At 46.1% G+C, this 20704-nt stretch overlaps 2 protein-coding genes across 4 annotated transcripts in view; one reads left to right on the forward strand and one right to left on the reverse strand.

Annotated features, from left to right (window-relative positions):
- Positions 1-20704, forward strand: part of LOC116967882 (cytochrome P450 2C5-like) — a 39763-nt gene that overhangs the window by 12356 nt on the left and 6703 nt on the right. Inside the window, exons 8-10 of the mRNA XM_033014524.1 lie at positions 1038-1225; positions 3452-3593; positions 4954-5254. Of these exons, the coding sequence (XP_032870415.1) occupies positions 1038-1225; positions 3452-3593; positions 4954-5135 (512 nt within the window). The 3' untranslated portion in view covers positions 5136-5254. The remainder of the gene's footprint in view (positions 1-1037; positions 1226-3451; positions 3594-4953; positions 5255-20704) is intronic.
- On the reverse strand, positions 8659-20321 carry alkbh6 (alkB homolog 6). 3 transcript variants are annotated; one of them, XM_033014526.1, is made up of 7 exons: positions 20270-20321; positions 15410-15549; positions 14491-14559; positions 11542-11602; positions 10746-10897; positions 10065-10175; positions 8659-9385 (listed from the first exon to the last, which is right to left on the reverse strand). In XM_033014526.1, the coding sequence occupies exons 2-7, from the start codon at positions 15461-15463 to the stop codon at positions 9113-9115; spliced, it is 720 nt and encodes a 239-aa protein (XP_032870417.1). In that variant the 5' UTR covers positions 15464-15549; positions 20270-20321; the 3' UTR covers positions 8659-9112. The 3 variants fall into 3 exon arrangements, with proteins under 3 accessions (XP_032870417.1, XP_032870418.1, XP_032870416.1); XM_033014527.1 differs by lacking the exon at positions 20270-20321 and adding an exon at positions 17141-17164; XM_033014525.1 differs by lacking the exon at positions 20270-20321 and adding an exon at positions 16731-16943.

Genomic DNA, 20704 nt, shown 5'->3' on the forward strand with positions numbered 1-20704 from the left:
GGAGGGAGATAGATGGATAAGGAAGGGTAAGGTGTGAAAACGAGACATCAACAAAGTTGGTGATCAAGGAAAATGTAAAATAGAATACATTTTCTGTTTCCGCGCTGTATCTCTAACCATCTGAACCTTCTGAATCTGTAGTCAGCAGGGCAGTACTCTGCATATTGGATGTGTTGTGCTGTTTGTGTCAATTTAAAACTGTCTAGTGAAGATGATTTGACTATAACGTTGTCTAGTTTCTTCCATTACCTTAAGGTTCTTACTAAGTATGAGTTCTTATAAATATCTGTCCTAGTGAATGGGATTTCTATTTGCATATCATTTCTCTTTCTTGTCCTCCTTACTGTTGAGTATGTTATGTATCTATCTGCAGTTATGCCCACCATCCCCTTTTGAATCTTGTACAACATGCAAACTAAATGGGCCTCCTCCATGGCCAGAGTGAGCACCACCGGAAACTGGAGGAGCAGGACCTCATATTCCGCTTGGGCAGTCTGCACCCTAGTGGCATAAACATTGACTTCTCCAATTTCTGGTAGCCCTTGCTGTCTCCTCCCCTTCTCAGCTCTCCCTCAGCCCTCTGACTCCTCCTCTTCCTTTCTTCCCCCACCCTCACATCAGTCTGAAGAAGGGTTTCGGCCCGAAACGTTGCCTATTTCCTTCGCTCCATAGATGCTAACTCACCCGCTGAGTTTCTCCAGCATTTTTGTCTACCTTCGATTTTCCAGCATCTGTAGTTCCCTCTTAAACATAAATAAATTACCTGAGTCCTCTTTTGCATTTCTAGATTCTCAAAGTGATACTCTCACCTTCCTAGAGATGCAAGTAAAACACAATTATTTCTCTAGTCCGAAGAAGGGTCTCGACCTGAAACGTCACCCATTCCTTCTCTCCAAAGATGTTGCCTGTCCCGCTGAGTTACTCCAGTTTTTTGTGTTTATAGTCAGATGTTAATAGTGACCAATATCTAAGTTAGAAAACGTGTACAGGCTACGTCTGTTGAAAGAAATTATACTCTGTTTATTGTGCTCCCCCAGAGACAATTCACGGTGAAATCGATAACGTTATTGGACCGAATCGAGGACCTAAGGCTGAAGATCGGGCAAAGATGCCTTACACTGATGCGGTCATTCACGAGGTTCAACGTTACATTGACATCGTCCCCATGAGTATTCCACACATGGCAATGAGTGATGTGCGATTCCGAGGACACTTGATACCCAAGGTCAGCATCAAACCTTTATCATGTTGGGGGAGTCCAGAACCAGGGGCCACACACAGTTTAAGAATAAGGGGTAAGCCGTATAGAACGGAGATGAGGAAACACTTTTTCTCACAGAGAGTGGTGAGTCTGTGGAATTCTCTGCCTCAGAGGGCGGTGGAGGCCGGTTCTCTGGATACTTTCAAAAGAGATCTAGATAGGGCTCTTAAAGATAGCGGAGTCAGGGGATATGGGGAGAAGGCAGGAATGGGGCACTGATTGGGGATGATCAGCCATGAAGACATGGAATGGCGGTGCTGACTCGAAGGGCCGAATGGCCTACTCCTGCACCTATTGTCTATTGTCGATCATAACTTTGGTATTTGTATTTTGCTTATAAATGGCCTCTTTTTGCTCTGACATTTTATTTCATTCACATGTTTAAATTATAACGTTTTATTCTCAAGTGTTTTATGTTTTATTCTTAATTGTTTACTGTATGTTGTGATGTTACTTGCGAGCAGAGCACCAAGGCAAATTCCTTGTATGTGAACATATTTGGCCAATAAACTCCATTCATTCATTCTTAACATCAAACGAGAATGTATAAAACCATTGCTATGGTGAGAATATTGTCAGCCATTCTGTGGCCCAGAAAACACAGTGAAATCAGTGCCTAACTCCTCCACTGTTGGAGTGAGGCCAAACGCAAATTGGAGGAACAGCACCTCATATTTTGCTTGGGCAACTTACACCCCAGCGGTATGAACATTGATTTCTCTAACTTCAGGTAACCTTTGCAACCCTCCTCTCTGTCCCTTCGCCACCTGAGTCGTTATACTAGTTTCATTGTCGTCCCATTGAGTTTCATTGCCTGCATAACTCGTTATTGCTCAGCCCACAGCCAACAATGAACTATTGTGGGCTCCACCTTTGTTACTTTTTTTGCATATCTTTTGTTCATTTGTTCTACATCTCTCTATATCACCGCCTATATCTCCCTTTCCCCTGACTCTGTCTGAACATAGAAACATAGAAAATAGGTGCAGGAGTAGGCCATTCGGCCCTTCGAGCCTGCACCACCATTCAATATGATCATGGCTGATCATCCAACTCAGTATCCCGTACCTGCCTTCTCTCCATACCCCCTGATCCCTTTAGCCACAAGGGCCACATCTAACTCCGTCTTAAATATAGCCAATGAACTGGCCTCAACTACCTTCTGTGGCAGAGAATTCCACAGATTCACCACTCTCTGTGTAAATTTTTTTTTTCTCATCTCAGTCCTAAAAGACTTCCCTCTTAACCTTAAACTGTGACCCTTTGTTCTGGACTTCCCCAACATCGGGAACAATCTTCCTGCATCTAGCCTGTCCAACCCCTTAAGAATTTTATAAGTTTCTATAAGATCCCCCCTCAATCTTCTAAATTCTAGCGAGTACAAGTCGAGTCTATCCAGTCTTTCTTCATATGAAAGTCCTGACATCCCAGGAATCAGTCTGGTGAACCTTCTCTGTACTCCCTCTATGGCAAGAATGTCCTTCCTCAGATTAGGAGACCAAAACTGTACGCAATACTCCAGGTGTGGTCTCACCAAGACCCTGCACAACTGCAGTAGAACCTCCCTGCTCCTAGACTCAAATCCTTTTGCTATGAAGAAGGGTCTCGACCCGAAACATCACCTATTTCTTTTCTCCAGAGATGCTGCCTGACCCGCTGAGTTACCCCAGATTTTTGTGTCTACGGTTAAAAACCAGCATCTGCAGTTCCTTCCTGCACACTTCTGATGCTTTGCATGGATGAGGTTGGCTGAAGGCCCTGCTTCTGCTCTGTATCCCTAAACTAAACTTCTGAAGAAGGGTTTCGGCCCAAAACGTTGCCTATTTCCTTCGCTCCATAGATGCTGCTGCACCCGCTGAGTTTCTCCAGCATTTTTGTGTACCTTCGATTTTCCAGCATCTGCAGTTCCTTCTTAAACTATAGATTCTCCAGGATGCTAATATTTCCTTCATTATATTAGCCAAGGGCAGTAATTTACCATCTCCATTCCTGTTCCTACAAGATTGTGTTTCAGTCCAGGCCGGTGCTTGAATGTGGCCTCCTAGAATCAATATCACATGAAACAGTGCTATAAATCGATCTAGCCATGTATATCATTATCTGTCAATACTACACCATGTTGTATCAGTGTACACAGTGCAACTCATAAATTTTGCTCATTACCTTGTCTTAACTTGTTTCTATACGCAGGGCATTTTTGTGATTCCGGTTCTTTCCTCCGTCTTGAAAGAAGCCGGCCATTGGGAGACGCCGGAATCGTTTAATCCAAGTCATTTTCTTGATGAAAAGGGATGCTTCAAAAAGAGTGATAGTTTCGTGGCTTTTTCTGCAGGTAAAATGTTTTATCGTCTTCTCTCCCTATCTGACCACATTGTGTGTAGAGTCATACAACGTGGAAACGAGTGCTTTAGCCCAACTTGCCCACGCTCAAAGATCCTACAGCGAGCAAGATCGTCCACTCGACGAAAAAGAGCTAGTACGGCCATGGGCAGATTCATGGGTAATTTTCGGCCCCATTTCCGTAACCGGCTTCCGTCTCCGCACCAAAGATCCCGTAGTGGAGCAAAGATACTAGTGCGGAGACGGAAGCCGGTTACGGAAACATCCTCGTAAAAATCAAAGTTATTTGGTAAAAATCTTCTCTTCATTTTCAGAATTATAATTTATTAACACAAACTGTTCCCCCGCAACGTTGATTACACTGCGGGTCGGGTTACTGAAATGGATGAAAAAAAGGCCCACGTTCCGCTCCGTTGCGTACTACACATCAGCCCATTGCATTTAGAAGGAGTGATCTATCTTGCTCCGCTATAGGATCTTTTCCTATGCTGACCAAGTCTCTTCCACGGTACACAAAATTGCTGGGGAAACTCAGCGGGTGCAGCAGCATCTATGGAGCGAAGGAAATAGGCAATGTTTCGGGCCGAAACCCTTCTTCAGAAGTCTCTTCCACCCTGCTTTTGGCCCGTATCTTTCTAAACTCCCTCTGAGACTCTCTGCCACAGAATGAGGACTGGCTGAAGTTTGTTGCCTTCCACCACACTGAAGAAAGCTGTGGTGGGTGTTTGTGTTAAACTTTATTGGGTGTGTTCTTTTTAAGTGTATCGCTGCTGGCAAATCCATTTCACTGCACCTTTGCATGTATGTGATGAATAAAGTTGACTTTGGCTTTGACAGTGGAGGCCAATTCACTCGATGTATTCAAGCGAGAGTTACATATAGCTCTTAGGGCTAATGGAATCAAGGGATATGGAGAGAAAGCAGGAACGGGGTACTGATTTTGGATGATCAGCCATGATCACATTGAATGGTGGCGCCAACTACGAAAACAGCAATAAAATGGAGACTGGAGAAACTGCAGATGGTGCGTGTGTGTGTCCCCCCCGAAGGGCCTGTTTCCACGCTGGTTCTCTAAACTAAACAGGGGCAGCACAGTGACTTAGCGGTAGAATTGCTGCCTTGTAGCGCCAGAGACCCAGGTTCGATCCTGCCCACGGGTGCTGTCTGTACGGAGTTTGCACGTTCTCCCCGTGACCTGCGTGTGTTTTCACCGCTTTCCTCCCACACTCCAAAGACGTACAGGTGCAGGTGAATTCGGTAAAATTGTAAATTGTCCCCAGTGTGTTCGGGATAGTATTGTGTGCGATATCTCTAAACTAAGCAAAAGATCTCGGTGTTTTTTTTTCTTTCAGGCAAGAGAATGTGCCTGGGGGAATCCTTGGCTCGCATGGAACTTTTCCTTTTTTTGACCACTTTACTGCAGAACTTTGTCTTCGAGCCTGTCATCGATCGCAAGGATATCGACACTTCTCCCGTTACAAGTGGTGTGCTGGTTGTACCCCGCTCGTATGAATTCCGTGCTATTTCTCGCTAAATCATTTGGGACAGTTTGAAATATGTAAGCATTTTCTGTCAGGAATTCATTGTTACTTTTTTTGCATATCTTTCACTCATTTGTTCTCCATATCTCACCATATTATCATCTGCATCTCTCGTTTCCCTTTCCTCTGTCTCATAGTCTGAAGAAGGGTCTCGACCTGAAACGTCACCTTCTCTCCAGAGATGCTGCCAGTTCCGCTGTTACTGCAGTTCCTCCCTACACAATCCTTCACTAAGCAACATTGATCACTGTACCTTAATTGGTGACAATAAAATACTTTTGTGCCCTTTGTGTAAAATAGGTTACCCCTCAGGTTCCTATTAAAACCCCCCACCTTAAACCTGTGTCTCTGGATCCTGATTCCCCTACTCTGGGAAAGGGACTCTGTGCGTTTGCCCAATCTATTCCTCTCAAGATTTTGTACACCTCTATAAGATCTCCTCTCATCCTCCTGTGCTACAAGGAATAGAGACCTAACCTGCTTAACCGCTCCCTGTAACTCAAGTCGGTGAACATGTTCCAGCATCTTCTCTGCACCCTTTCCAGCTCGATATCTTTCCCGTAACATGGTGCCCAAAACTGAACACAATACTCTTTAAAAAAAACCGCAAGAGATGCAACACCTGTCCCTTTACCTCCCCCCTCGACTCCATTCAAGGACCCAAGCAGTTGTTCCAGGTGCGACAGAGGTTCACCTGTATCTCCTCCAACCTCATCTATTGCATCCGCTGCTCTAGATGTCAGGTGATCTACATCGGTGAGACTAAGCGGAGGTTGGGCGATCGTTTCGCCGAACACCTCCGCTCGGTCCGCAATAACCAACCTGACCTCCCGGTGGCTCAGCACTTCAACTCCCCCTCCCATTCCCCATCCGACCTCTCTGTCCTGGGTCTCCTCCATGGCCAGAGCGAGCAACACCGGAAATTGGAGGAACAGCACCTCATATTCCGCTTGGGGAGTCTGCATCCTGCGGGCATGAACATTGAATTCTCCCAATTTTGTTAGCCCTTGCTGTCTCCTCCCCTTCCTCAGCCCTCGGGTTCCTCCTCCTCCTTTTTCCTTTCTTCTCCCCGCCCCCATCAGTCTGAAGAAGGGTTTCGGCCCGAAACGTTGCCTATTTCCTTCGCTCCATAGATGCTGCTGCACCCGCTGAGTTTCTCCAGCATTTTTGTCTGCCTACAATACTCTAAATGTGGTCCCACCACCATCTTCTATCGCTGCAACATGACCGCCCGACTTCTATACTTACTCCTGGCTTGTAGGGCAACGAGTGTCCTCCCCTCCTGTTGATTCCCTCAGTTGCTGTTTCCGTAACATATTTGTTTTACGAGACAGGGTTGTTAGTCCTGTGTTCAACCCCCAACCTGGAGGACCAGTGAATCGCTCTTCGTCTCGCCTCTACCCTTCCACCTGTCCAGCACGGGAGATCCTAATGCCCCTGTCCCACTTAGGAAACCTGTGGAGACTTTGCGCCCCACCCAAGGTTTCCGTGCGGTTCCCGGAGGTTTTTGTCAGTCTCCCTACCTGCTTCCACTACCTGCAACCAACTGCAACCTCTGGGAACCGCACAGAAACCTTGGGTGGGGCGCAAAGTCTCCAGAGGTTTCCGTTCAGGTTTCCTAAGTGGGACAGGGGCCTTTAACAGGAGACGAACCTCCAGCTGGCAATAGCTCTAGGGGTCACTGAGACACACACAAGCTCCCCCGACCACAACAAGGTTGCAATCCAATGAACGGGAAGTTCTTCCCAGATTTACGCCGGATTTTCATTCACTGAGCCACAGATGTGGAACCTCGGTATATGTTTGGAGAATCCACATTATAAAATATCTTGCATCTTGTTGTGACCTACTGAGCGACCACAGGGAATGTCCAATCCACCTGCCCTGGATAATGTGGAGGTTAGGAGGACGTTTCCGCTTTCCATGAAAATATACCAATGTTTAAATATGATTTGTAGACTGTGATGGGGAAAAGGCTTCAATAAAGTGGTGATGCATATGCACTTATTACAATCATTTAAACATTTCTGCCGTTGTTCATAAGGAAGATTGCTCCCGATGTTGGGGAAGTCCAGGACAAGGGGTCACAGCTTAAGGATAAGGGGGAAATCCTTTAAAACCGAGATGAGAAGAACTTTTTTCACACAGAGAGTGGTGAATCTCTGGAACTCCCTGCCACAGAGGGTAGTCGAGGCCAGTTCATTGGCTATATTTAAGAGGGAGTTAGATGTGGCCCTTGTGGCTAAGGGGATCAGAGGGTATGGAGAGAAGGCAGGTACGGGATACTGAGTTGGATGATCAGCCATGATCATATTGAATGGCGGTGCAGGCTCGAAGGGCCGAATGGCCTACTCCTGCACCTAATTTCTATGTTTCATGACTAGACAGGCCAACAAAATGTATTTATTCCAGAGGTAGACGAAAATGCTGGAGAAACTCAGCGGGTGAGGCAGCATCTACGGAGCGAAGGAAATAGGCAACGTTTCGGCCCAAAATATCCTACATCCACAGGGGGTAATTTTACCAAGTTAATTAACCTTCAAACCAGTGACCTTTAAACCAGGAAACCGGAGCTCCCAGTGAAAACCCACACAAAATGGGGAGAACGTACAAACTCCATACAGACAGCACCCGTAGTCAGGATCGAACCCGGGTCTCTGCCGCTGTAAGGCAACAACTCTACTGCTGCGCCACCGTGCCACACTTTCATGGTCCTGAGGTGGTGGGGGGGGGAGGTGCAGGAGAAGTGGCATGATTAGCCTGGGGGGTGGGGGAGACAGCAGGACCAGCAGTGTTAGTAGTAGAGAGGAGGACAATATGTACAGAGTAGCCAGACTTTGATGGGATTTTGCAGTGAAATAGAGCTGCAGATGCTGGAATCTTGAAGTCCCAGTCTGAAGTCCCGACTGGAAATAGGATTTGAGTATAGGAGCAGGGAGGTTCTACTGCAGTTGTACAGGGTCTTGGTGAGACCACACCAGGAGTATTGCGTACAGTTTTGGTCTCCTAATCTGAGGAAGGACATTCTTGCCATATAGGGAGTACAGAGAAGGTTCACCAGGCTGATTCCTGGGATGTCAGGACTTTCATATGAAGAAAGACTGGATAGACTCGGCTTGTACTCGCTAGAATTTAGAAGATTGAGGGGGGATCTTATAGAAACTTACAAACTTCTTAAGGGATTGGACAGGCTAGATGCAGGAAGGTTGTTCCCAATGTTGGGGAAGTCCAGAACAAAGGGTCACAGTTTCAGGATAAGGGGGAAATCTTTTAGGACCGAGATGAGAAAAACATTTTTCACACAGAGTGTGGTGAATCTCTGGAACTCTCTGTCACAGAAGGTAGTTGAGGCCACAGTTCATTGGCTATATTTAAGAGGGAGTCAGATGTGGCCCTTGTGGCTAAAGGGACCAGGGGGTATGGAGAGAAGGCAGGTACAGGATACGGAGTTGGATGATCAGCCATGATCATATTGAATGGCGGTGCAGGCTCGAATGGCCTACTCCTACAACTATTTTCTATGTTTCTATGAAAAGCCCTGCCCATTCCCTCCACAGATGCTGCCTGACCTTCTGAGTTCCTCCAGCACTTTGTCTTATTTAATCTTGTCCACTGATTTTGTAAACTCTGGAGACCGGGATGACTCTAGTCCCACGGCACAACGAGCAAGTACCATGCTGGGTGTGGCTTTTAACCTACAGTTCAGCTAGAATTGAAACAAGAGTCATTGCAAGTCATGGCGTGACTTGTTTCTTAATGGAAAAAAACCCACTGAACTTGTACTTTGGTGTACAGGAGTAAAGTTCAAGTGGAGAAACCAGATGAACAAGTTGTGCCGAATCTGTGGCCTCATCTCCCTTATTTCATCTTATAGCGTGCGAAGAAGGGTCTCGACCCGAAACGTCATCCATTCCTTCTCTCCAGAGATGCTGCCTGTCCCGCTGAGTTACTCCAGCCTTTTGTGTCTCCCTTATCTCCTCTTCCCCAGCAGAATGGTAGTTTTCAAAACCTTTGGCACGTGACGAATGGTCAGAGATATTCTTGTAGTGCGTGTTAAATTGTCCCCCAGTTTGGAGTTGCACGAGTTCAGGTTTGCCACCTTCTCTGTTATGGTATCCTGGGACGTGGGTCTGATTCCATGCAGGTAGCGCAAGTACATCTCGTCCTTCAGCACTAGGAGGCTACGTGGTTCAAGCAGCAGAGATAAGACAAAGCGATTCTCCTCCGTTTGTGGAAAACCAATCTGGAAAAGGTGGAGCAAGAATTACTCAACGTCCATGAAAAAGAAAAAGGATTTTTTTTTGCCAAATGCTACAAAAGAAGAAGTAATTGTAGACTTACAGATCCTCGTGGCTGCCAAATTATTCAATAAGATTACAACTAACAACATATCTAGTTCATTGGCTATATTTAAGAGGGAGTTAGATGTGGCCCTTGTGGCTAAAGGGATCAGGGGGTATGGAGAGAAGGCAGGTACAGGATACCGAGTTGGATGATCAGCCATAATCATATTGAATGGCGGTGCAGGCTCGAAGGGCCGAATGGCCTACTCCTGCACCTATTTTCTATGTTTCTATCTTGTTGTACAGGGCCCTAGTGAGACCACACCTGGAGTACTGTGTGCAGCTTGGTCTCCAAAATTGAGGAAGGACATTCTTGCTATTGAGGAAGTGCAGTGTAGGTTCAGCCATGATCATATTAAATGGCGGAGCTAGAAACTTCGATGTGGGACAGGGGCCTTCGAGCCAGCACCGCTATTCATTGCGATCATGGCTGATCAAAGGTGTAGGCTCGAAGGGCCGAATGGCCTACTCCTGCACCTATTGTCTATTGACTGGTGCTGTAAGGCAGCAGCTCTACCCGCCCCGATATTTTGATGTTGGAGAAGGGAATGGCAAAAAGATAAGGAGTTAAATACTGACTTCTCCCATTTCATTCTCTCTTTCAATGGGTTGATAGAAATCCAAGAGAGTTTGAGAGCCAAGGCTTATCGTGGTCACAGTCGGAAAATACATTGGTCCGTCCTCATGAGGCTATGAAACAAAAATATTCATTTCACACAACAATTCAATGACTAATAACTACGAATATCTGCCACAAAAAAATTAGATATAAATATTAATTAAATATATTCCATATATTAAAAGCAATGAATAAGAAAAATATGTGTTTAGACTCACAGGTAGACAATAATGCTGGAGAAACTCAGCGGGTGAGGCAGTATCTATGGAGAGAAGGAAAGGAGCCAGCACCGCCATTCAATGTGATCATGGCTGATCATCCACAATCAGTACCCCGTTCCTGCCTTCTCTCCATATCCCTTAACTCCGCTATCCCGAAGAGCTCTATCTGAGGCTTGCACCGAAGATAAGACACAAAAGGCTGGAGTAACTCAGCAGGTCAGGCAGCATCTCTGGAGAGAAGGATGGGGTGACGTTTCGGGTCTGAAGAAGGGTCTCGACCCGAAGAGTCACCCATTCCTTCTCACCAGAGATGCTGCCTGTCCCGCTGTATATATTTTGCTTAATTTATCAATTTGCCTTAAATAACATTTTGAAAGCATTTGAAACAAATAGGTTGATTTGGCCGTGTTACACTCATACCATGATTCCTTCACCAGGATTGTATTCATTAACCAAGACATGATTGGCAACTTTCCCCGAGAAAGCATCCATGGATGAGATTTTCCTGGAGTACTTGTCCAGCCATTCGGGAAGCTTTTCAGCAAGCATGCCCCTTGGGTGAGGCAAACCGCCTGCAGAAGACAAGGAAAAGGGATTCATTAGAGTCTAGCAAGTTCAAGTTCACACTTAATGTGCATCTTTGGAGTGTGGGAGGAATCCTAAGATCTCGGAGAAAACCCAACCGGGCAGGGAGAACGTACAAACTCTGTACAGACAGCAGCTGTAGTCGGGATCGAACCCGGGTCTCTTGGCGCCGTGAGGCAGTAGCTCTACCTGCTGCGCCACCCGCTAAATCTCCTGCCACCTTCACCATCAAAGCACTCGCGTGAAAGAAAGGTCTTCCTGTCTGGTCCTTAGACTGGTAGACAAAAATGCTGGAGAAACTCAGCGGGTGCAGCAGCATCTATGGAGCGAAGGAAATAGGCCACGTTTCGGGTCGAAACCCTTTGGGTTTCGGCCCGAAACGTGGCCTATTTCCTTAGGGTTTCGGCCCGAAACGTTGCCTATTTCCTTCGCTCCATAGATGCTGCTGCACCCGCTGAGTTTCTCCAGCACTTTTGTCTACCTTCGATTTTCCAGCATCTGCCGTTCCTTCTTAAACACTGGTTCTTCGACTGAATGTGGGATAATTCATCCAACTTTATAAAAGCATCTTGTCCCTAAATAATCCACCCACGTACACGTTCATGCTGTCATCACTCCGGTCTCCCCTTACCCCAGTTCTGTAGCCTTCTCCCCGACAATTGAGTCCATTTGGGTTTCGGGGAATTATAAACCTGCAAGAGAAACAATATGTGAAATAATAAGGAACACAACAGCAAAAAGATGCACCTGTGAAGTAGTCAATTTGAGACAAACAATGTCCCTATACAAGTAAGTTTATTGGCCAAGTATTCACATACAAGGAATTTGCCTTGGTGCTCCGCCCACAAGTAACAACATGACATACAGTGACAGTTACGAATGACTCGGACAACACTAAACATTAATAATAATAAAACATTAATGGTAAAACACCATTGATCAGGCATGTGAACCAACAAAATACCAGATCAAAGGAAGGCTACAGATTTTTGGCTGTTGAGTAGAGCAACTACTCGTGGATAAAAACTGTTTTTATGTCTGGCTGTGGCAGCTTTGACAGTCCGGAGTCGCCTTCCAGAAGGAAGTGATCCAAAGAGTTTGTGGCCAGGGTGAGAGGGGTCAGAGATGATCTTGCCCGCTCGCTTCCTGGTGAGATCGACAAAAATGCTGGGGAAACTCAGCGGGTGAGGCAGCATCAATGGAGCGAAGGAAATAGGCAACTTTTCGGGTCGAGACCCTTCTTCAGACTGATGTGAGGATGGGGGGGGGGGGGCGGGAAGAAGAAAGGAAGAGGCGGAGACAGTGGGAAGGGGGAATCACAGAGGGGTGGAAGTGAGGGGGGAGGTTGTTAAACTGTCTTCGGAGGCAGGAGGAGAACTTCTGCAAAGTAGGCAGACCTTGAGGAGATTTCGCAGAAGCTTTTGATACAAACCTATTGTACCCTTAGTCCGAATAGACGCAAAAAGCTGGAGTAACTCAGCGGGACAGGCAGCATCTCTGGAGAGAAGGAATGGGTGACGTTTCAGGTTGAGACCCTTCTTCAGAAGGTCACCCATTCCTTCCCTCCAGACATGCTGACTGTCCCGCTGAGTTACTCCAGCTTTTTGTGTCTATCTTCAGTTTAAACCAGCATCTGCAGTTCCTTCCTAGACATTTCGCCTACTCTTGGTCTATGGGGCTGATGTTTCCTCCCACACTCCAAAGACATACAGGTGTGGTGTACCTGGTGTGAATGTAAAATTGTCCCGAGTGGGTGTAGGGTGGTGCAAGTGAGTAGGACGTGGTGGGCCGAAGGGCCTGTGTCTGCAAACTAAAGGGCCTGTTCCACTTGGGCGTCATTTCCGCGGGGTGGGAGATTGCAACCTTCACGTGGTCCGCCCTGTTTCGACGAATGCAATCAACCCGGCGTGCACAATCAAATAGAACAAGTTGCCCTACAACTTTAGGCTGTGCATGCCACACGCAAGAAGTAGACTACAATGCTGAGAACTACATTTTCCTCTTTTGCTCTTCAATTAAATTCAATGAACTTTATTTATCCGTTAGGAACTTTGGTTTCTGCAGCCTTACAACAAAAAGAAACAATTTTACAAGACGCACAACCAACTTTACATATTATAGTTTACTTTAGCTTAGAGATAAAATAAACTATAATACTTTGGGACGAGAGTAGATGGGACATGTGGGCCGGTGGTGGGCAAGGTGGGCCGAAGGTTCGATCCAATTTGAGATTCCAGCTACCAAGACAGATGTGTACAGCAATTCGTTCTTCCCCCGCACAATTAAAGCATGGAATAGTCTTCACCCAACTATAGTTACCCAACCAGATACAACTAAATTTAAGGCAGCTCTTTCTTCCCAATACCCCTTTCTGGCTTAAGTCCTCCCTCCACCACCTCCAGTTTAAATTCCATTTGGAATATTTTGGAGAGATATGAGATTCCTCCTATCAGGCAAATCAGACCAATTCTTAAAGATTTGGTCTCCATTTATCGACTTATTACAAGCATGTGGTGCAACACAAACTTAGAAATTAATTGTGTCATAACTGGGTGATGGGTGGGTAAAGATACGAAGGAGGAATATCCCTTTCAATCTCTTTTTTTTTCCTTTTCTCTTTCTCTCTCCTCTTCTTTCTTTCTGCTTATTTCACATCACCTTCTTTCCATTTTCGAGCTATATAATATTCTCTATCTCTATATTTCTTGCTTTGCTTACTCTTTTTTTCTACTATTAAATTAAAAATAAGTTGTATATGAAATGTAATATGTTATTTATGTCTTTATATTATTGTACATCACTTCTAATGAAAATATTTTTAAAAAAAGGAATATTTTGGAGGACCAAGAACCCAACCAAGAAGAAGAAGGCTCATCTACTGCATCCGCTGCTCTAGATGTCAGCTGATTTACATCGGGGAGACTAAGCGGAGGTTGGGCGATCGTTTCGCCGAACACCTCCGCTCAGTCCGCAATAACCGACCTGACCTCCCGGTGGCTCAGCACTTCAACTCCCCCTCCCATTCCCAATCCGACCTCTCTGTCCTGGGTCTCCTCCATTGCCAGAGTGAGCAACAGCGGAAATTGGAGGAACAGCACCTCATATTCCGCCTGGGGACCTTGCGTCCGGATGGCATTAACATTGAATTCTCCCAATTTTGCTAGTCCTTGCTGTCTCCTCCCCTTCCTCAACCCTCTAGCTGTCTCCTCCCACCCTCCCATCCGCCCGCCCTCGGGCTCCTCCTCCTCCCCTTTTCCTTCCTTCTCCCCCCCCCACCCCCCATCAGTCTGAAGAAGGGTTTCGGTCCGAAACGTCGCCTATTTCCTTCGCTCCATAGATGCTGCTGCACCCGCTGAGTTTCTCCAGCATTTTTGTGTACCTTCGATCTTCCAGCATCTGCAGTTCCTTCTTGAACAAGAAGAAGAAGGACCTGTTTCCACACTGCAAGACTCTATGACTCCATCCAAATGAAAAACAAAACGACCTCAGTTGAGAGAGAGACAATATAAACAGGGCTCCAAGCATTTTCTCTCTGAATCAATTAATTTTATTACTCTGGAATCGAAGTGCAGTAACATACCTGCTGCAGAAGATAATTTTCTTCTGACACAGTGATGAAGTTGGGGATGTAATATACAGTTGCTGGAGCCTAAACGGAAGAAAGCAAAATTCAGTAGTCAAGTCAAGTTAAGTCACATTTATTTCTATAGCACATTTAAAAAACAACTCTCGTTGGCCAAAGTGCTTTAATTTGTTATAAGACTAGTATAAACAAACAAACTACATACATATATACATATAGCCCTCGCTCAGTGGACGTCAGGAAAGGCTTGGGAGTATAGATAAGATTTTAGTCTTGACTTAAAGGAGTCGATGGAGGGGGCAGTTCTGATGGGAAGGGGGGGGTGCCGTTCCACAGTCTAGGAGCTGCAACCTAATGCAGTAACGGTGCATTATCTCATAACCAGCATCAGAGAGAGGCGATCACTTTGAAAATGTTAAATAAGAAACAAAAAAAACGAACAGATCTGGGAATACCGATAGACAAAGGGGTGTTGAAGGAAATGGGCTAACAGGGAATAATGTAAATGATTACAAACTGGAACAAACTGTGTTTCTTGATTGAATCATGGATTAGCATTTCTATTTGGATGCCAATGTAAGGTCGTAGAAATTGATGATGCTTCTATGTTCGTGTAGGGAGGAACTAGAGGTTTTTTTATGTTTGAATTTCTTTATTACTGTTATGTTGTATTCTTTTTTTTTTTTTTTAAATGTGTTGCAATGGCAATACGTATTTCACTACACTAATTGGTGTACGTGTAATAAAGAACCTTTAAAGCGGTTGGGCTAGTGGAGTCAAGGGATAAGGGGAGAAGGCAGGCACGGGTTATTGATTGGGGACGATCAGCCATGATCACAATGAATGGCGGTGCAGGCTCGAAGGGCCGAATGGCCTCCTCCTGCACCTATTTTCTATGTTTCTATGTTTAACAAACCTGTTCTACATGGTGAAGCTCCAACTCAGGTGCACCACAGTTCTGGACATCCATGGCAACCTCAAATCGACGAATGGAACATTTGCTCTTCAAAATGAATACGAGAACCCTTGTCAATGTTAACACTCAAAGCCGTGCACCTGTAAATAAAGAACAGGGAACTATTAAACACACGTGAGTAGGCAAAAGTGCTGGAGAAACTCAGCGGGTGCAGCAGCATCTATGGAGCGAAGGAAATAGGCAACGTTTCGGGACGAAACGTTGCCTATTTCCTTCGCTCCATAGATGCTGCTGCACCCGCTGAGTTTCTCCAGCTCTTTTGATTTTCCAGCATCTGCAGTTCCTTCTTAAACAAAGTACTTTCCCGCCCTTATTGTTGAATTATTTCAACAAAATATCTATTTAAATTGACAAATAACATGAAGGTAGACACAAAATGCAGGAGTAACTCAGAGGGTGAGGCCCACACTGGCCAACATGTCCCAGCTACACTAGTCCCACCTGCCTGCGTTTGGTCCATATCCCTCCAAACCTGTCCTCTCCATGTACCTGTCAAACTGTTTCTTAAACGCTGGGATAGTCCCAGCCTCAACTACCTCCTCTGGCAGCTTGTTCCACAACTTGTGTGAAAAAGTTAGTGCTCAGATTCCTGTTAAATCTTTCCCCCCTTCACCTTAAACCCAAGTCCTCTGGTCCTCGATTCCCCTACTCTGGGCAAGAGACTCTGTGCATCTCTACCCGATCTATTCCTCTCATCGTTCCATTTTTGCATATTTTTCATTCATTTGATCTATTTGCCACCGCTGTCCCTGGAGTCTTGAGGAAGAGTCTCGCCTGTCCCTTCTCTCCAGAGACGCTGCCTGTCCCGCTGAGTTACTCCGGCAATTTGTGTCTATCTTCGGCACTAACCCCCTGACCTTGTCACATTTCACGTCCGCCAGACTTGTCCACAAACCACCAACAAGGGCTCGGGGTTGGTAAGAGGCAATGTGCCCTCCTCCAAAGACCACTGCTGTCCCCTTGTGAAATATAACTGCAACTCCCCCTGGCGTGTGAATGTCACTCGGTGAAATCACAACCACACTGCCAACAACTCATATCTAAAAAGCACACACCCTCCCTCTCTTCTCTCTCCTCCCCCTCTCCCATCGGGCAAAAGGTACAGTCAAGAGCAAAGATCCTATAGGATCTTTGGTCAAGAGTGTTTTATTGTGATATGCCGCAGATAAAGCACAATCAGGCAGCATCTCTACCGCTGCACCCCAAATAAACTCATAAACACAATTCCAAATTAGGTGCAACGTGTATAGAAACAGCCTACCGTAGTATGGAAGAGTCGCTATGCTTGGCACCATTTTCAAATCCAAGCTGCTGGTCTTAAATAACTGTTGTCCTGGCTGCAAAACCTCCAGCCATCGCCCCTCTCCCTCTCCCTCTCTCCCTCCTCGCTAACTGGGAACTGGACGTGTTGCATAGTGCAAGGCAAAGATTCTAGAGGAGCCTCAACTAGATTATAGAGGAGCTCCTCTAGTATCTTTGGTGCAAGGTGCTGTTTAGATTATTGTCACATGTACCAGTGATAAGCTTTTTGTTACACCGCCTATGCAGTCAGCTGAAAAAACTATACAAGTGTTACAATCAAATTGTTACAATAAATGGTTTAGTGCAAGCCTTCCGCCGTGTAGGATAAAGGGTGCAAATTGAAATCCCAGGCTGTGGAATAAATCATACCTTTGATTATAGTCACGAATATCACTGTTGCTCAACGCTTCTCACAGCTAAATAATATATTTTTTAAATCCTTCCCATCCCTGAGGTTATTGCAACGGGAGAGTTGCTGTCTTGCATCGTCGGAGACCCTGGTTACAATCCGTCCACGGGTGCTGTCTGTACGGATCTCCCCCAGTGATCTGCGTGGAGTTTCTCCGAGGCTGGTTTGTAGGTGAACTGGCTTGATATAAATTGTCCCTAATGTGCTGGTGGGATCACTGGTCGGTGCTAGACCCGAAGGGCCTGTTTCCGCGCTGTATCTCTCAATTAAATCAAACTACCTCCTGCATGCTATTGATTTCCCTTCAACTAAGTCAGTTCCGTGTGTAGCATTTTGTGTCTCCCTTCCGTTCAGTAAGTAAGGCTATCCGAATAAAAACTATCTGTAGTACTAGCCTGCAGTAGAGGGCGCTACCTGCTTGATTATAAATCAAATGTCATTGTACAATAACATAGCATTTTTATCATTTACACAAATTCTCTGAGGTGCTGGTGCAGTAGAAATCTTGCCAGCTCAAATATATCTTTTTAAATAGAGTTTGCAACTGCAAAAGGACAGAGGTGTAAGGTGAAGGGGACAGATTAAATAGGAATCTGAGGGGTAATTTTTTCACACAAGGGGTGGTGGGTGTATGGAAAGAGCTGCCAGAGGAGGTAGTTGAGGCAGGGACTATCCCAACATTTAAGAAACAGTTAGACAGGAACATGGATAGGGCAGGGAGACAAAAATGCTGGAGAAACTCAGCGGGTGCAGCAGCATCTATGGAGCGAAGGAAATAGGCAACGTTTCGTCCTGAAACGTTGCCTATTTCCTTCGCTCCATAGATGCTGCTGCACCCGCTGAGTTTCTCCAGCATTTTTGTCTACCTTCGATTTTCCAGCATCTGCAGTTCCTTCTTAAACACAGGGATAGGGCAGGTTTGGAGGGATATGGACCAAACGCGGGCAGGTGGGACTAGTGTAGCTGGGACACGATTATGGGTACCATAATCATACCATTTTGGGCACCGTATCTGGGGAAGGATCCAGAGGAGGTTTACAAGAACGATCCCAGGAATGATTGGGTTAACATATGAGGAGCATTTGACGGCACTGGGCCTGTACTCGCTAGAGTTTAGCAGGATGAGGGGACACCTCATTGAGGTCCCCAATGAGGAGGGACCTCATTGGGACGACAGATGGCCCAATGGGACGACAGATGGCACAATGGGCTAAGTGTTCGGCTGGCAACCGGAAGGTAGCCGGTTCGAATCCCGCTTGGAGTGCATACTGTCGTTGTGTCCTTGGGCAAGACACTTCACCCACCTTTGCCTGTGTGTGAATGTGTGTGAGTGATTGGTGGTGGTCGGAGGGGCCGTAGGCGCAGATTGGCAGCCACGCTTCCGTCAGTCTGCCCCAGGGCAGCTGTGGCTACAGAAGTAGCTTACGACCACCGAGTGTGACTGAGGAGTGAATGAATAATGTGATGTAAAGTGCCTTGAGTATTAGAAAGGCGCTATATAAATCCCATCCATTATTGAAACTTACCGAATAGTGAAAGGTTTGGATAGAGTGGCTGTGGAGGGGATGTTTCCACTAGTGGGAGAGTCTAGGACTAGAGGCCACAGCCTCAGAATTATCTGAGATTCATTTAGGAAGGAGATGAGAAGGAATTTCTTCAGTCAAAGGGTGGTGAATCTGTGGAATTCTTTGCCATCGAAGGCTGTGGAGGCCAAGTCAATGGAGATAGATAGATTCTTGATTAGTACAGGTGTCAGGGTTATGGGGAGAAGGCAGGAGAATGGGGTTAGGACGGAGGGAGAGATGGATCAGCCATGATTGAATGGCAGAGTAGACTTGATGGGCTGAATAGCCTAATTCTGCGTCTACCACTTATGACCTTATGGCCATGATCATTGTTTGCAGGTGATATCAAGTGTGATCCAGTGGAGATTTGGTGAGGTGTTTCTGAGGGGGGGGGGGGGAGTTGGATGGCAACAAAGCATGTTAGGAATGTGTGGATGAAGCTTTATCCTTAAACACTGCCTCTTATCCTGCTCATTGTAATTGCAGACACACTATTAAACCATGTGTTGATATTGGCTGTAAGGTACAAAAGGCACAATTAATAGTAGTCTGAGTGGGTTGTCCAGAATTCTCTAAAATTATATGCCAGACATAAAAGATTCCAGTGTCAGAAGGAACAGCAGATGCTGGAGATAGTTCAGTTTAAACCGAAGATCGACACAAAAAGCTGGAGTAACTCAGCGGGTCAGACAGCATCACTGGAGAAAAAGAATAGGGGACATTTCAGGTCTGAATAGAAGGGTCTCGACCCGAAACGTCGCCTATTTTTTATTTTCTCCAGAGATGCTGCCTGACCCGCTGAGTTGCTCCAGCTTTTTGTGTCTACGAAGGATTTCAGGTTTGTGTCTTGGCCTTTTTCTCTGTTTTCTTGTGAGTTGCAAACTTTATTAGAAATATTTTTTTCGATGAATTATCCAACGCCTCAAGCAAATATCAGAATTCCAGGCTGGAGTTGCCATCTGGTTTTAAAATCATATTTACATCACACCTTTCAGACCTTTTGCTCTCCCCAAAAAAATGTTTTTGTATCCAGTTGTAGACTCGTAAAGCCGGGCAGCACGGGAACTGGCCCTTCGGCCCATCAGTGCAAATACTGGTTAACCGGTTGCCCAGAAACCAGAACCAGACCAGCCTCCTGTTGTGTGTTTCCCCAACACGAGTTTATACATGAACATGCACGCACATATATGGACACACGTTTTCTACATGTCGATACAATACGATACGACACGACACGATAGAACAGGGTGGCAAAGTGGCGCAGCGGTAGAGCTGCTGCCTTATGCCCCTGTCCCACTTAGGAAACCTGAACGGAAACCTCTGGAGATTTTGCGCCCCACCCAAGGTTTCCGTGCGGTTCCCAGAGGTTACAGGAGGTTTTTTGTCAGTCTCCCTACCTGCTTCCACTACCTGCAACCTCCGGCAACCACCTGCAACCTCCGGGAACCGCACGGAAACCTTGGGTGGGGCGCAAAGTCTCCAGAGGTTTCCGTTTAGGTTTCCTAAGTGGGACGGGGGCATAACAGCGCTTGCAGCGCTGGAGACCCGGGTTCGATCCCGACTGCGGGTGCTGTCTGTACGGAGTTTGTACGTTCTCCCCGCGACCTGCGTGATCTTCTCCGAGGTCTTCGGTTTCCTCCCACACTCCAAAGGCGTGCAGGTAAATTGCAGGTAAATTGGCTTGGTGTAAATGTAAAACTTGTCCCTGGTGCGTGTAGGATAGTGTTAATATGCGGGGATCGCTGGTCGGCGCGGACCCGGTGGGCCGAAGGGCCTGTTTCCGGGTTTATCTCTGAAACTAACACTAACAACTTAATCCCAGGAGGGAAATTGATTTGCCGACAGTCATAAAAAACACAAGATAAATGAAACATAAAATTAAAATGACTAGTGGAAAGGATTGGGGATGTGCAAAGATTTGGAGAAGGGGGGGCGGGGGTGAAGGGGGGGGGGGGTGGG

The sequence above is a fragment of the Amblyraja radiata genome, chromosome 41 (assembly GCF_010909765.2).
Source record: "Amblyraja radiata isolate CabotCenter1 chromosome 41, sAmbRad1.1.pri, whole genome shotgun sequence".
NCBI lineage: Eukaryota > Metazoa > Chordata > Chondrichthyes > Rajiformes > Rajidae > Amblyraja > Amblyraja radiata.

Coding starts and splice junctions, on each gene's coding strand:
- alkbh6 (XM_033014526.1), bottom strand. CDS start 15,463: ATGGATGTCCAGAACTGTGGTGCACCTGAGTTGGAGCTTCACCATGTA. Junction 14,560..15,409: donor AGCTTCACCATGTAGAACAG/GTTTGTTAAACA, acceptor TCTTCCGTTTAG/GCTCCAGCAACTGTATATTA. Junction 10,898..11,541: donor GAGAAGGCTACAGAACTGGG/GTAAGGGGAGAC, acceptor TGTCTTCTGCAG/GCGGTTTGCCTCACCCAAGG.